The 12,881-nt window shown below is 41.0% G+C and overlaps 1 protein-coding gene across 2 annotated transcripts in view; it reads left to right on the forward strand.

Moving 5' to 3' along the window:
- The window catches only part of TEX12 (testis expressed 12), a 299,352-nt gene that overhangs the window by 149,539 nt on the left and 136,932 nt on the right, over positions 1-12,881 (forward strand). The window contains exon 8 of one of the 2 annotated variants that reach the window (XM_085609298.1): positions 2,060-2,180. The exons of the other annotated variant lie outside the window; for it this stretch is intronic. Within the exon in view, the coding sequence (XP_085465424.1) occupies positions 2,060-2,129 (70 nt within the window). The 3' untranslated portion in view covers positions 2,130-2,180. Of the gene's footprint in view, positions 1-2,059; positions 2,181-12,881 lie in introns of those variants that run through there. 2 annotated transcript variants of the gene reach the window in all.

Here is a 12,881-nt window from a genome sequence, read left to right on the forward strand (position 1 = left end):
CGAAATTTGAGCACAATCACATTTACAATGATGAAGATTGGACAAAGAACTCCCTGCTTTATTGCAGGTACATAGACGGCATCTTTATTCTTTGGACCAACACAGAGGAGCTTCTACTTAAAAAAAATTCAAATACTCAATACAGTTGATGATCATATTCAATTTACCCATGAATTAAGCCAAACGACGATTTCGTATCTTGATGTAACCCTTACCATCAAAGACAAATTGATTCAAACACAAGTGCATAGGAAACCCACAGATGCTAATAACGCTCTGCACTTTCAAAGTTTTCATCCTCCTCACCTTAAACAGAACCTACCTTTTTCACAATTTCTGCGAATTAAAAGAATCTGCTCTGAAGCTGACGATATGAATAACCATTTCTCTCTACAACAAGAGCTGTATCTTAACAGAGGTTATCCTCTTGAAGTCATTGAGCAAGCCAAATCACGTACCTCAAAACTCACAAGAAAAAGCTTATTTCAACCTTAATTCAAAAGTCCAGGCAAGTGTTCGTTTCCAAATTTTCCACAAGCTCAATAAAGATAAAAAAGATCATCATGAAAAGATGGGAAATTTTACAAAATGAACCCGATTTTAATAACATCTTTAAAGATCCTCCGATGTTTGCTTACACTCGTTCAAATTTGAAAGAATTATTACATTCCCCTAAAACATCCCTGATTACCAACTATAAAGGAATGAAGAAATGTCAGAATTGTATACATTGTAATAACGTTATAGTAGGCAATGTGTTACATCATCCAACTACAGGAGAAATCATCAAACTGTTTCATAATTCTGATTGCAACTCAGAGAAACTGATCTATTACATTAAATGCCCATGTGCAAAACTATACGTTGGTAAAACTGAACGAAAAATCAAAGTTCGCATATCGGAACATAAGAGTACGATAAGGACACAAAACAAAAGCAGTAGCCTCGCTACTCATTGGCAGGAGGAAAGGCACAGCATAGCCCAACTCCAATTCTCAGTGTTAGAAAAAGCAACACATCAAACTGATATGGACATGACCAGAGCTCTTCTCCAAAGAGAAACATACTGGATTAGACGTCTAAATACTCTGTTAGACAAGGGAATTAATGACCGAATAGATTATTCATGTTATTTATAATTCGAATTATCCACTGTCTATGGTATATTTTTACGTGAAAAATGCTGGTATATCAATGAGCTCCTATGGCTTTGCTGTTAAATCTTTACTCACTGTTGAGTTTTTTATTATTTTTCTCTTCTATTTTCAGTTTAATCTTTCATCTCACTCTATTCCTTTTACACAGTCCACTGGCGTTCTAGAAAGTTGTCAATATGCACCCAAGGCAATATGGCGGCCACTCATCACTCGAGTTTACCCCAGCTTGATCATTTAGTGGTCCGTTTTTAGTTTCTACTTAACCTCACGATTATGTATCTAAGTCCGTCTTTAACCCCATTGACACGACTGCGGACTTCCGTGTTTGCATTCAGCCGTGGCGAGGACGCGGTAGAACACTCCCGAGTTTACCTCTAAGACAACTAGAAGAATTTACGGTGACCTGAGCTTTTCCAACTGGTAATATTCTCTTAACAGTCTTCAGAAGAGTCTAGTGTACGACTTTGTTAATTCCCCTCTATACGGTTGGACTGAGCTGTGATTTTTCCCGTTTAGGTGGTCTCCCAGCTGTTCGCTTTACACGACCTTATGATGACGTTTAAGGTACATGTCTCCCAGCTTTCATCACGTTGGGCGTCTCACGGGTGGCCCTATGAATATAGACTAGGGGCTAAGTATTCTGCACTGGCTAACAAGAACGCACGCAAGCGTTAGGTAGACGAGTTCCGTTATCACGAAAGTTACACATTATGGTGAAGGACTACACATCTTACCTTTTTTCTTTTCCATTTTTCCGTTCATATATTTTTCCGTTCATATTTATGAGTATACTTTTGAACCACAAAGCTTTGGTATACATACCTGTAATGTATTGATGCTGCTATGGTACATCTGATGTCTGTGACATACCTGTAGTATACTGTTTATGTTCATCTTTTCAGAACTCAAGCCCCTGAAGAAGAGCCAGACCGGCTCGAAATGCATTGGGCATCAAGAAAAGCTATGATTTAAAGCGAATGTTGGAAAAAATTATTTTGTTTCGCACTGATGAAACTATGGACATTTATCTCAATTGAAATCTGAAAAACTTTATTGTTAAAAACATTTGAACAAATTTTAGTTTGAAGTGGATTTGATTTATGTTTGTTTATCACTAAATTAGTGTGAAGTCGTGAAAGTTAATGATGTAGACATACCACGGTATGTTTTACCCATAGCTACAGTGCGCAGAGGACTGGGTCCTATTGATCCCACAATATTGACCTATTTACAGCATGCCACAAAAAGCAAATTTTCTGGATCCAGATCAGGTTTCCTGCCAGTTTTGGTTTAATCTCATTTTACCTGTTATGAAAATATGGAAATTGAATTTTGGGAACGCCCCCCTCTTTTTTCTTGGCCTATACTTGATGGACCACACCTGAACTTTCCAGGAAAAAATAGCTCTTTTTTTGCTAACTTTTGTGAAGATTTGTTAAACAGCACCAAAATAGCAAACCATAGAAGCCATTTGCTATGGAAATATAAACATTATCTAGTATATCCCAGTGACAACCGCCACTGCTGTGTGTGTTTGTGTGTGTGTGTGTGTATATATATATATATATATATATATCTCCAACTGGCAGTCGCCAGTAGATAGTTATAGTTAGGACCATGTTTCCAAAGGAAAAGTGTTTTTTGACTTGCCTATAACTTTGGTCGCAGTTTGCCGAAACTTCACAAAATTTTCCCAAAAAAGTGTCAAGTTGGGCCATGTGCACGTAACATTTTGCGGTGATCCAAAAATCAGGCCGAGAAAAAGTGGTAGGGGGTAAAAAAACATATGTTTTCAATGTTAATTCCCATAGAGATTTTAGACCCACCTCCAGCCCGAACCGCTGAATGAAATTACACCAAATTTGGCTAACAGTTAGCTCTTAGTCCAGAAAGCAGTCTTTTTGTTATCTGGTGTAAATCTGTTCAGTAGTTTTCAAGATATTAAAGGAAATCCAAATTTCTACAGTCGCGAAACCTTTGCGAATAATGAGAAGCTCGTGCTCGAGATCTGCGGAGCTCTGATTGGCCTCCAACATTCAGTTAAAAGTGTTAGCAGACATTGTGGGAGGCACCCTAACCTTGTGTTTCCCTGCCTGTTGTCATGCGGGCAGGGACACTGATGAAAGTGTGCTCTCACAAGCAGGGAGCTGCATTTCTAGCAGCTCCCTGCGTTTGGGAGCAATGTTGATTCCCGCCGGCTGGCGGGGAGCCGGCTGCTACCATGGGGACCTTGAAGCTCCCCCTACGGTCCAAATCATTGCACACTGGGTGCCCTGGGTGACCGTCTAACCTGGGATGGCATGGGGAGCAAAATAATGATGGATTTAACCCAGATCTCTTGACGGGGGTGAATGTTTTGATTTGTTCTGCATTCTGTCCATCAATTGTGTGTCTTTTGCTTTCTTGCCCTAAGTGCGCCGGATATGCCCAGACGTGGGTCCCGGGCTCACTGTGCCACTGGAACCAAGCTATCGTGGCTGATGAGGGGTGAAACCCTGAAACCGGACCTAGGATGCTTGTTTCCGGTCCAGGGAGGAACTGGATTGGCAGTTCGGGCTGGACTGTTCCCATGAGGCACAGGGTGAAGACTGATTTGCATATGGCCAGGTCTAAACTGGGGTGGCATGGTGAGCAAAAGAATGATGGATTTAACCCAGATCTCTTAACTGGGGGGGTGATTGTTTTGATTTGTTCTGCATTCCATCCATCAATTGTGTGTCTTCTGCTGGGTTACCTTCGGGCACCGAAGGAGACATGTCCAGGGCCCGTGGGATGGGGCCCCATCCCCTTCAGTAACTATGTTCAATTGTGTTTCCTCTTGTATTCCACGTTTAAAAACGATCTGAAATCCTTAATGGAAGTGTCTGCATCATCAATCTATTGGAGTGCAATCTGATCTGAGGTGACTGTGACAAGTGATTTTTTTTCTTGTCTCTTGATGAGAGCTGAGTCCAAGATTCTCCCTTTTAATTACTCTGAGTATGCAAATGCCCAAAATCATCTCTAATCTCCTTCCATTTTCCATAGTATTATCCAAAGGTCTTCCCACCTTTTCCAACTTTTCCAACAGCTTAACAAAAGGCCCTCGAGTGCGTATCCCACCAATTTTGGTAATGGGTTATTGATGCTGAGGAATACAATGCCATCTCCACCAAACACAAAAGCACCCCTATTTGGTGGAGATTCACTTCTTTGTAGTCTTGGCGTCTTCTGTTTTTGAGGATTCATGTTATCACAGATTTGTGGATTAAGACGCTTGAGGAACAATCACATTGCTGAAATTACATACACACAAGATCACTGGAGGCATTACCCCATTGACCTGTACGCAGCTGTTGTGTAGAATGTACACAAGATGTAAGACAAAAAGCAACAGGCAGTAGACCAAACTGATGCCACACACACAACTGTTATCTCCCCCACAATTTTTTTTTTAAGTAAAACAATTTAAATTTGACAGTGTGTGCACTCACTGTGTAGGCACCCTCTGCCCAACTAGTGCAGACCTACGTTAGGTAAAACAGATAAAGCAAACAGATGTACATAACTTCTACAATATTAATTCTAACTCCAAGTACATCCACAGAGTTCCGAAAGTTGTTGAAAATCTTCTCTTTATTGCTGCATTTTCAATGTGTATCAAAAATCAGCCAATCAATTAGGCTGATTTTTTTAACCCCTTCAGTGCCACGCCCTTTCCCCCTCCTGTGCCGGGCGTTACATTAGCGGGCGGGGTTCATGACGAGATAGTCTCGTCATGGGCACAGCGCAACCGTGCTCCATGACGAGACTATCTCGTCATGGGCATAGAAGAGGTTAATATACATTGACGATGCAACAATAACAAGAAGATTTATACACCCACTCACACACATACAGCACGTAGACACTGATACAGTCACATACCCACTTAGATGACATATGTTAGAAACAGTAGTACTCATTACTACTTTAGGAAGAAAATTAATTTAACTTAGGCAGTGGCTTACTATACATCTTTAAGTCTCTGAAACATTCACAAAACAATTTTACTCACTGGATGCTGTCATCAGACCATTTCATGAGTGATGTTATATGTGAGGTCATAAACAGTGCATTGTGTTGGCGTGAATTATTGTTAGCTCAGTTAACTATAACTGCTTAATTTCAATGATTTTGTATGAGTGAAATCTGAGCCTTACTATAACGTCACTGTATCCTTTGTTTTTTCAGCAAAAATATGTATATGTATATATATTCACTGGAAAAAACAAAGGTTACAGGGACGTTATAGTTAGGCTCAGATTTCACACACACAAAACCAGAAAAGATCAGCAGATATAGTTAGCTTAGCTAACTATAACTCATGCCCCCGCAATGTACTGCTTATGACCTCACATATTTTAACACTCCTTACATGGTCAGTGACATCACTGATGACATCTCAAATTACATCACTGATGACATCATCCACTGACTGAGTGTTTTTTCATAAAACGTTTGAGTGTTAAATATACATTCCAAGGTGTAATGGTGAATCAGTGGGTGTATTAGTGCCTGATTGGATGATTCAGTGGGTGTGTGAGTAACTGTACAAGTAAATAATTAATTGTTTCTGAATGTATGAGTGAGTGACCTGTGTGAATGTCTGTACCTGTCAGTTGGTATCTAAGTGGTTGTATGGGTGTGTGAGTGGTTATGTGAGTTTTTGTATAGGTGAGTGAAAGGTTGTCAGAGTATGTCTATAGGTGTCTAAATGTCTGTGTCGGTGGATGAGGGTGTGTGTAACTGCCTGTATGGATGAGTGTGTGGGTGTGTCAGTGGCTCTATGGATTAGTGCATGTGTGTATGGCTATGCCACTGAGTGAATGGATGTGTTGGTGGTATATGGGTGAGTAACTGCATATGTGAAAGGCAGTATAGGTAAGTGTTGGAGTACATGAGTGACTGTATGTGTGACTGAGTGATTGTGAGAGTTGCTATATGTGTGAGTGTGTTCTGGTATCAGTGACTATAGGTGACTGAGTATGGGTTAGTATCTGTATGAATAAATGAGTGGATGGGTGTATAACTATTGGTGAGTGGCTGTGTGAGTGAGTAGGTGTGTGAGTAGCTCTATGAGTGCCTGTAAGTGGCTGTATGAGTAGACATATCAGTGGCTGTATTAGTGAGTGAGTTGGTGTATGAGTGGCTGTATGGGTAACTGGGTGGATGTGTGTGTAGATCTGTGAATCAATGAGTGGGTGTATAAGTACTGGTATGGGTGTGTCAATGGTTTTGAGAATGCTAGTGTAGAAGTTGGAATAGGTGTTTGAAAGTTTATATTGGGGTGTTAGTGAGTGCATCAGAGATTCTATGGCTGATGTCATCTGTGATGTCATTTGAGATGTCATCAGAGATGTCACTGACCATGTTATGAGTGATGTAATATGTGAGGTCATAAGCAGTGCATAGCGGGGACGTGAGTTATAGTTAGCTCAGTTTACTATCACTGCTGAATTTCTCTGGTTTTGTGCGTAGGAAATCAGAGCCTTACTATGATGTCCCTGTAACCTTTGGTTTTTTTCAGTGAATTTCTATATTTTTTTAAGTAGCAATGATGTTTACAGAGTGGTGGGGAAAGGAGGCTGGGCCTCTAACCAGCTCTCAGGAATCCCACTATGTAGGACTTACAGAAAGTACCAGGAAGGCTTCTTGGTCCCCAAGGTCCCTTAGCATCCAAGAGAACTTCTTTCCCCACCAGTAGTGGGCCAGGAGACACATTTGCAGAGTGGTGCAGAAATGGGGGGTGGCCTCCGAAGACCTCTTAGCAAACAGATTGTGTAGGACTTGCTGGAGGTAACAAGAGGGATAGTTGGACCCCAACGACCCTCAGTAGCCAAGGGGACTTCATCCCCCAACTAGTACTGTGCCAGGAGGCACATTTGCAGTGGTGGAAAAAGGACATCTTTGATGATTGCACAGGTAGTGCCTGTATGAATCTATGAGTGCCAAGGACACCCTGAGAATACCGGGTGTTTTTGACAGCACACATATATAGACATATTTTACATAAAGTTTCAGTGTAGCTATTTAGTAAGATACTAATTTAGCTTTCCCCTTTGTATACATTTGTCCAAATAACTACATCAAAAATTAATTTTCATTCTTCATAGCAACACCGAAGGTCGCAATGACATCAGTAGTCACAAATACAAATGACAAAATGTAAAACAGCTATTTAAACATATTTTACACAAAGTTTGAGTTTAGATAATTGTTCAACTATATTTTAACAACGCATTTAACAAAAACAACAATTTCAAAAAGTAACTTTCAACATCAGAAATCACGAATAGAACATAACTACAAAACATCCATAAAACTACCCATTCTTACCCAAAGCCAACAGGCATCAAAAACTGCTCCAGAACTAGTACAATGCACACTCTGTGAAAAGATCTACTTTAGATTTTTTCATGATCATCGCGGAGTAATCGCAAACTAAAATGGGAGTTCAAACCAATATCTACTTCCATGTTTTTTTTAAACTAAATACTATATAACATAGTCCTGAGCTGGAAATCAAAGCTTGCCATTACTTAAATTGTGTCACCACTCATCCACTTGTAAAAAAATGTTCTGTCTCTTTAACACCCTTCCCCCCAGTTCTCTCCTAGCTTAGTGAACCTAACAATCCATTGGAACCAGTTGGTCACAAGTTCACAGCACACTCTAGAAGGAACATGCTACTTCTAAATGAGATACCACAGGTGTGGTTTACTCCATAGATTCAAAAGCATATCCATGTCTGTATTACATTTCTTTTTTAAACAAGGGCCAATAATAAGACTTTTTTATAAGGCATCTAACTCACTACCTAATTTTATTCACTTTCATGCTGACAGAATCCAATGAAATATATATATATATATTATCTACTGGCGGTCGCCAGTAGATAGTTATAGTTAGGATCGTGTTTCCATAGGAAATCTGAAAATTCTATTTTGAATAACTTTGGCGCCGGTTGACGAATCCTCGCAAAATTTTCAAAACTAATGGGGCGCTCCGCTCAGCTCCTACCCTGAAAGTCTCGGGGTGATTCGTCAAGCGGGGGCCGAGAAAAAAGGGGGGTCCCAAAACGCGTTTTCCCCATGCATTTTCCCATAGGACCTTTAGTCGAAGGTACAGCCCGAACGGCTGAACAGAATTACTTGAAATTTGGCAAAGAGGTAGTCCTCAGGTCAGGGAAGTGCCTTTTGCATATATGGAGTCAATCTGTTCAGTATTTCCTGAGAAAATTGCATTTAAAAGCATATAAATATCTATAGGCGTGCACCGTGTGTGCACCGTGCGAGCATGGTGCGCGCACGAGCCTAAATCTGATTGGTGGTTAGATGTCAGTCAACGTTCGAATCGGTCGAAATCAGGAAGTGTCGGACACCATTTTGTGTGTGACTTGTGTGAGAGAGAAAAACAAAGGTGGAGAACGTGAAAAGGGGGCAGGGTAGAGAGTTCCTGACCCCCTAGCCTTTGTTCTTTCTGCATGTTATCCTTCTTCCTGCACTTTTCTTCGTCTTTGAGGACTTCTGTTATTTCTTTCTGCATTTCTTTCTTTTCTTTCTGTGCGTTTTTTCTTCTTTCTTCACATGTCCTATCTCTGTAGGCATAGTTAGAAATTAGCATTTAAAAAACCTTTTAAATTCACTGAAAAAAACATAGGTTTCAGGCACGTTATAGTTCGGAATTAGCATTTAAAAAAACTTAGAAATTCACTGAAAAAACCATAGGTTTCAGGGGCGGTATAGATAGCTGGACTTTTCACTCGTACAAAACCATTGAAATTCCCCTGTTATAGTTAGTTCAGCTAACTATAACTTGCGCGCCCGCAATGCACTGCTGATGACGTCACATATTACATCACTCATGACATGGTCATTGACATCACTGATGACATCACTCATGACATCTCAAATGACATCACTGATGACATCATCCTGAGAATGTGTGTTTTTCTGAAAATTAAATATGTTTTATATATGTATATCTCAAGGTCGATGGAAGAATAAATGGGTATATAAGTGTCTAAATGGATGATTTTTTTTCGAAAAATTGATTGGATAACTGACTGATTAAGTGTATCTTAGTGAATACATGGCTTACTGAGTAATGTTTAAAATATGTAAATATCTGTATCAGTCTCTCACTTTGTGTATAAGTGGCTGCATGGATTGGTGAGTAGCTACATGAGTGTCTATATAGGTTATTAGTTGGTTTTTTGATTATCAGTATGAGTGTCGGAGTGTCTGCATGATTCGGTTGGGGTATTACGTAGTGCATAGGTGTATGAATGAGTGACTCACTGTTTGTATGTGTTGAAGACAGCATGTGTGCAGGACTGTATGGGTGGATGAGTGTGTGCATGGGTGTGTTAGTGAGTGAATGACTGTCTCAATAGTGTCTTTATGAGTAACTACATATGTTTTAAACTAGTATATGTGACTATTGGTGTATATAAGTGAGTATATGTGAGAGTGAGAGATTGGAATTGTTCCTGTATGAATAAGTATGTGTTTCTATAAGTGACTGTTTAATAGACTAAGTATGTGTAAGTTTCTGTAGAAGTAAGTGTGGTGGTGTGTGTGTATAACTATATGCAAGTAAATGGATGTTTGATTCTTTATTAGCATGAGTGACTGTGTGTGAGTAACTCTATGGATGAGTGGCGTTGTGTAACAGGATGTATAGGTGTATGAGTACATATAATGAGTGAGTACATGTATGAGTGACTGTATAGGACTGTTGGTGAATGAGTGGATGTGTATATGGATCTTAGAATTACTGAATAGGTTGTTTTAACTGGTATTGGTATGTCCATTGTTTTGAATTTTTTTTTTTCAATTTTTGAATGTGTGTATCAAAGGTTATATTAGGGTGAGAGGAGGTCTGCCACTCTATCACAAGGATGATGTCATCAGTGATGTAATTTGAGATGTCATGAGTGATGTCATGAGTGATGTCACTGACCATGTCATGAGTGATGTAATATGTGACGTCATCAGCAGTGCATTGCGGGCGCGCGAGTTTCAATGGTTTTGTACGAGTGAAAAGTCCAGCTAACTATAGCTCCCCTGAAACCTATGGTTTTTTCAGTGAATTTCTAAGGTTTTTTAAATGCTAATTCCTAACTATAACGTGCCTGAAACCTATGTTTGTTTCAGTGAATTTAAAAGGTTTTTTAACTGCTAATTTCTAACTATGCCTACAGAGATAGGACATGTGAAGAAAGAAGAAAAAACGCACAGAAAGAAAAGAAAGAAATGCAGAAAGAAGTAACAGAAGTCCTCAAAGACGAAGAAAAGTGCAGGAAGAAGGATAACATGCAGAAAGAACAAACAGAAGAGCTGAAAGAAGCCTTGTTGCAAAATCATCCTGTACCCTCAACTTTTTCAGACGGATACTGGTGGTAACTGAGTCTGACTAACCAGTCCTAGAGCCAGTGCTATGTTAAAAGACACTCAGAATACAGTGAAAACACCTACATACACTAGGGAACACTATGCGTTGGGGTCCCCATGTGATTAGCATGACCTCCTCTGTAAGCCCATAGTATATAAAAGGGCAGGGAGATTAAAACTACCTCTCAAAACACGCCACAGGGCGTGTTTGCACACATCACCTCAGGCCCGTCCCCTCCCTTCCCCACTGTGTAAACACGCCCTGTGGCCATTTTAAGTTGGGAGATTAAGTCCCCTTGAATTCTGAGGGTCCCTAGGGTCCAACTAGTCCACTAGGTACCTTCAGTAAGCGCCACAGAGCTGTGTTGCAGAGAGATGTAAAAAGGGGCACGGCCTAGACCACCTCTCTGCAACGCAGCGCTGTGGCGCTTACTGGAAGCACCTGGTGGGCTAGTTGGCCCCCAGGGTCCCTCAGGATTGAAGGTGAATTATTTCCCCAACTTAAAACGCGCCACAGGGCGTGTTTGCACACGTTAACTCAGGCCCCGACCCCTCCCTTCACCACTGTGTAAACACGCCCTGTGGCCGTTTTTAGGTCTCGCCTGAGCCAGCACTTTAGCGCTACTGTGGCGCGAGTTTTAGTAAGCGGGATTTGGAAGTGGCTTTTTGCAGACCTCCAGCTACAGTGCATGTGCGAGGGGCGCGCGCACCATTTGTTAGCCTGCGTGATCACTTTCGCGGCCGCTTTGATGTTCTTCAGTTCGCCGCGCGGCCAATGAGAACATCAAAGAGGCCGCGAAAGCGCCCACCATTTGCCAGCCTGCGTGCCTCTCTCCGCCTACCCCCCTCCCTTATCCCACTTCCTGCTTGTTTCATTTACTGCTCTGGTCGCCGGCACCTGAGCCGAGCTTTGGGAAACTAGGAAAGCAGAGCACCAGCAATGCAGGAAGATTTATACTCAAGGACAGAGAGAACACAATGCCCTCAGCGCTCTTGAGAAAATCAAAACATTTTACCTAGTAAGGCCCGCAGGGATCACCCCGAGTTGTGTAAAACAGCCAGCCTGCTGAGAAGCATGAGTTATTGTCTGCAAAACAGACTCTGTCCTACCAACCTCAATATTAACACAGTAAGCGACATATGTAGTAGGAACCACCTGCTGAAAGAATATTTAGCATATAAACGTTAACAAAGCCAAAAGATGTTCGCATATATGAATGTAATAAGCTTTATTTCGATAAAAATATATCTTAAAAGCGTATACATTTATGACATAAACAAATATATAAAAACACAGGACTAGTCATAAAAACTGTGATATCACCAGATTTCCAGAGCATACAGAAGATAAAAAATACATATAAATAGAATAAATAAGACAGTTTCATAAAAAGGGTATACAAACAAACGATATGACAAAAGGACTGCTTATGTGTGGACTACTAGGGCTTTTGATCTTATGAGCCAAGACCACCTCAGGAACTTGGATAATGCGCAGACATACAGGGGTCGTGTATCTGATTTAAAAATGCGCAGAGCTATGAGATGGTCTCTTGTGCCCAAGTCTCTACACAAAGGTTTGAGCCAATAGGTCCTTGGGATTTTATATTCAGGACATGCAAATAAAACATGTGCAATTGACTCAACTCGAGTCTCACAGTGAGGACAAAATGGTGATGTCTGGAAAGGTGGCTTCCAGCGTGCGGTTAGTTCGCGCACTGGAAGTGTACCAACCCTAAATTTAAAATAGAGGGCTCGATCGAAAGGCTTCTGAATAATATCAAGATAGGGCTCATAGCACACTTCATCTTTAAGCCTTAAAAACTCAGTGGTGCTTCTACCACCATAGGAACTAGAACTCCTCTTTGCAGTGACCCAACTCCAGTACAATTTCTTCAGTTCAGCTTTCGGGGGTGAGGTTCTATTCACCCAGGCGTCTTTGAGACCTAGGTCACAAAGCAAGGTCTTAACATCTTTCAGCCATTTAATTTTATTCCAACAAGGCATAGACAATATTTCGGTCAGTCCCTCTGCATACTTGGCTAGCTCAGGGGTTCGCCAAAGGCGGGCCCATAGAAGAAGGGGGCAGACTTTTGCCAAGTCTTTCATCGTGTGGCACCCCAAGTCCATTAACAGAGGCACTACTGGAGTGCTCTTGGGTAAGGCCATCAATTCCTTATAAAAACTGCAATCAGACTTAGCAAGCTCGTCAATGTTATTCAGGCCCCATAGTTCGGCACCATAGAGTGCCGAGCTCACACCTTTTGCTTTGTATATCTCTAGGGCTGGGGCTATTGGCCTAGACATG

This window comes from Triturus cristatus, chromosome 6, assembly GCF_964204655.1.
Source record: "Triturus cristatus chromosome 6, aTriCri1.1, whole genome shotgun sequence".
Lineage (NCBI taxonomy): Eukaryota > Metazoa > Chordata > Amphibia > Caudata > Salamandridae > Triturus > Triturus cristatus.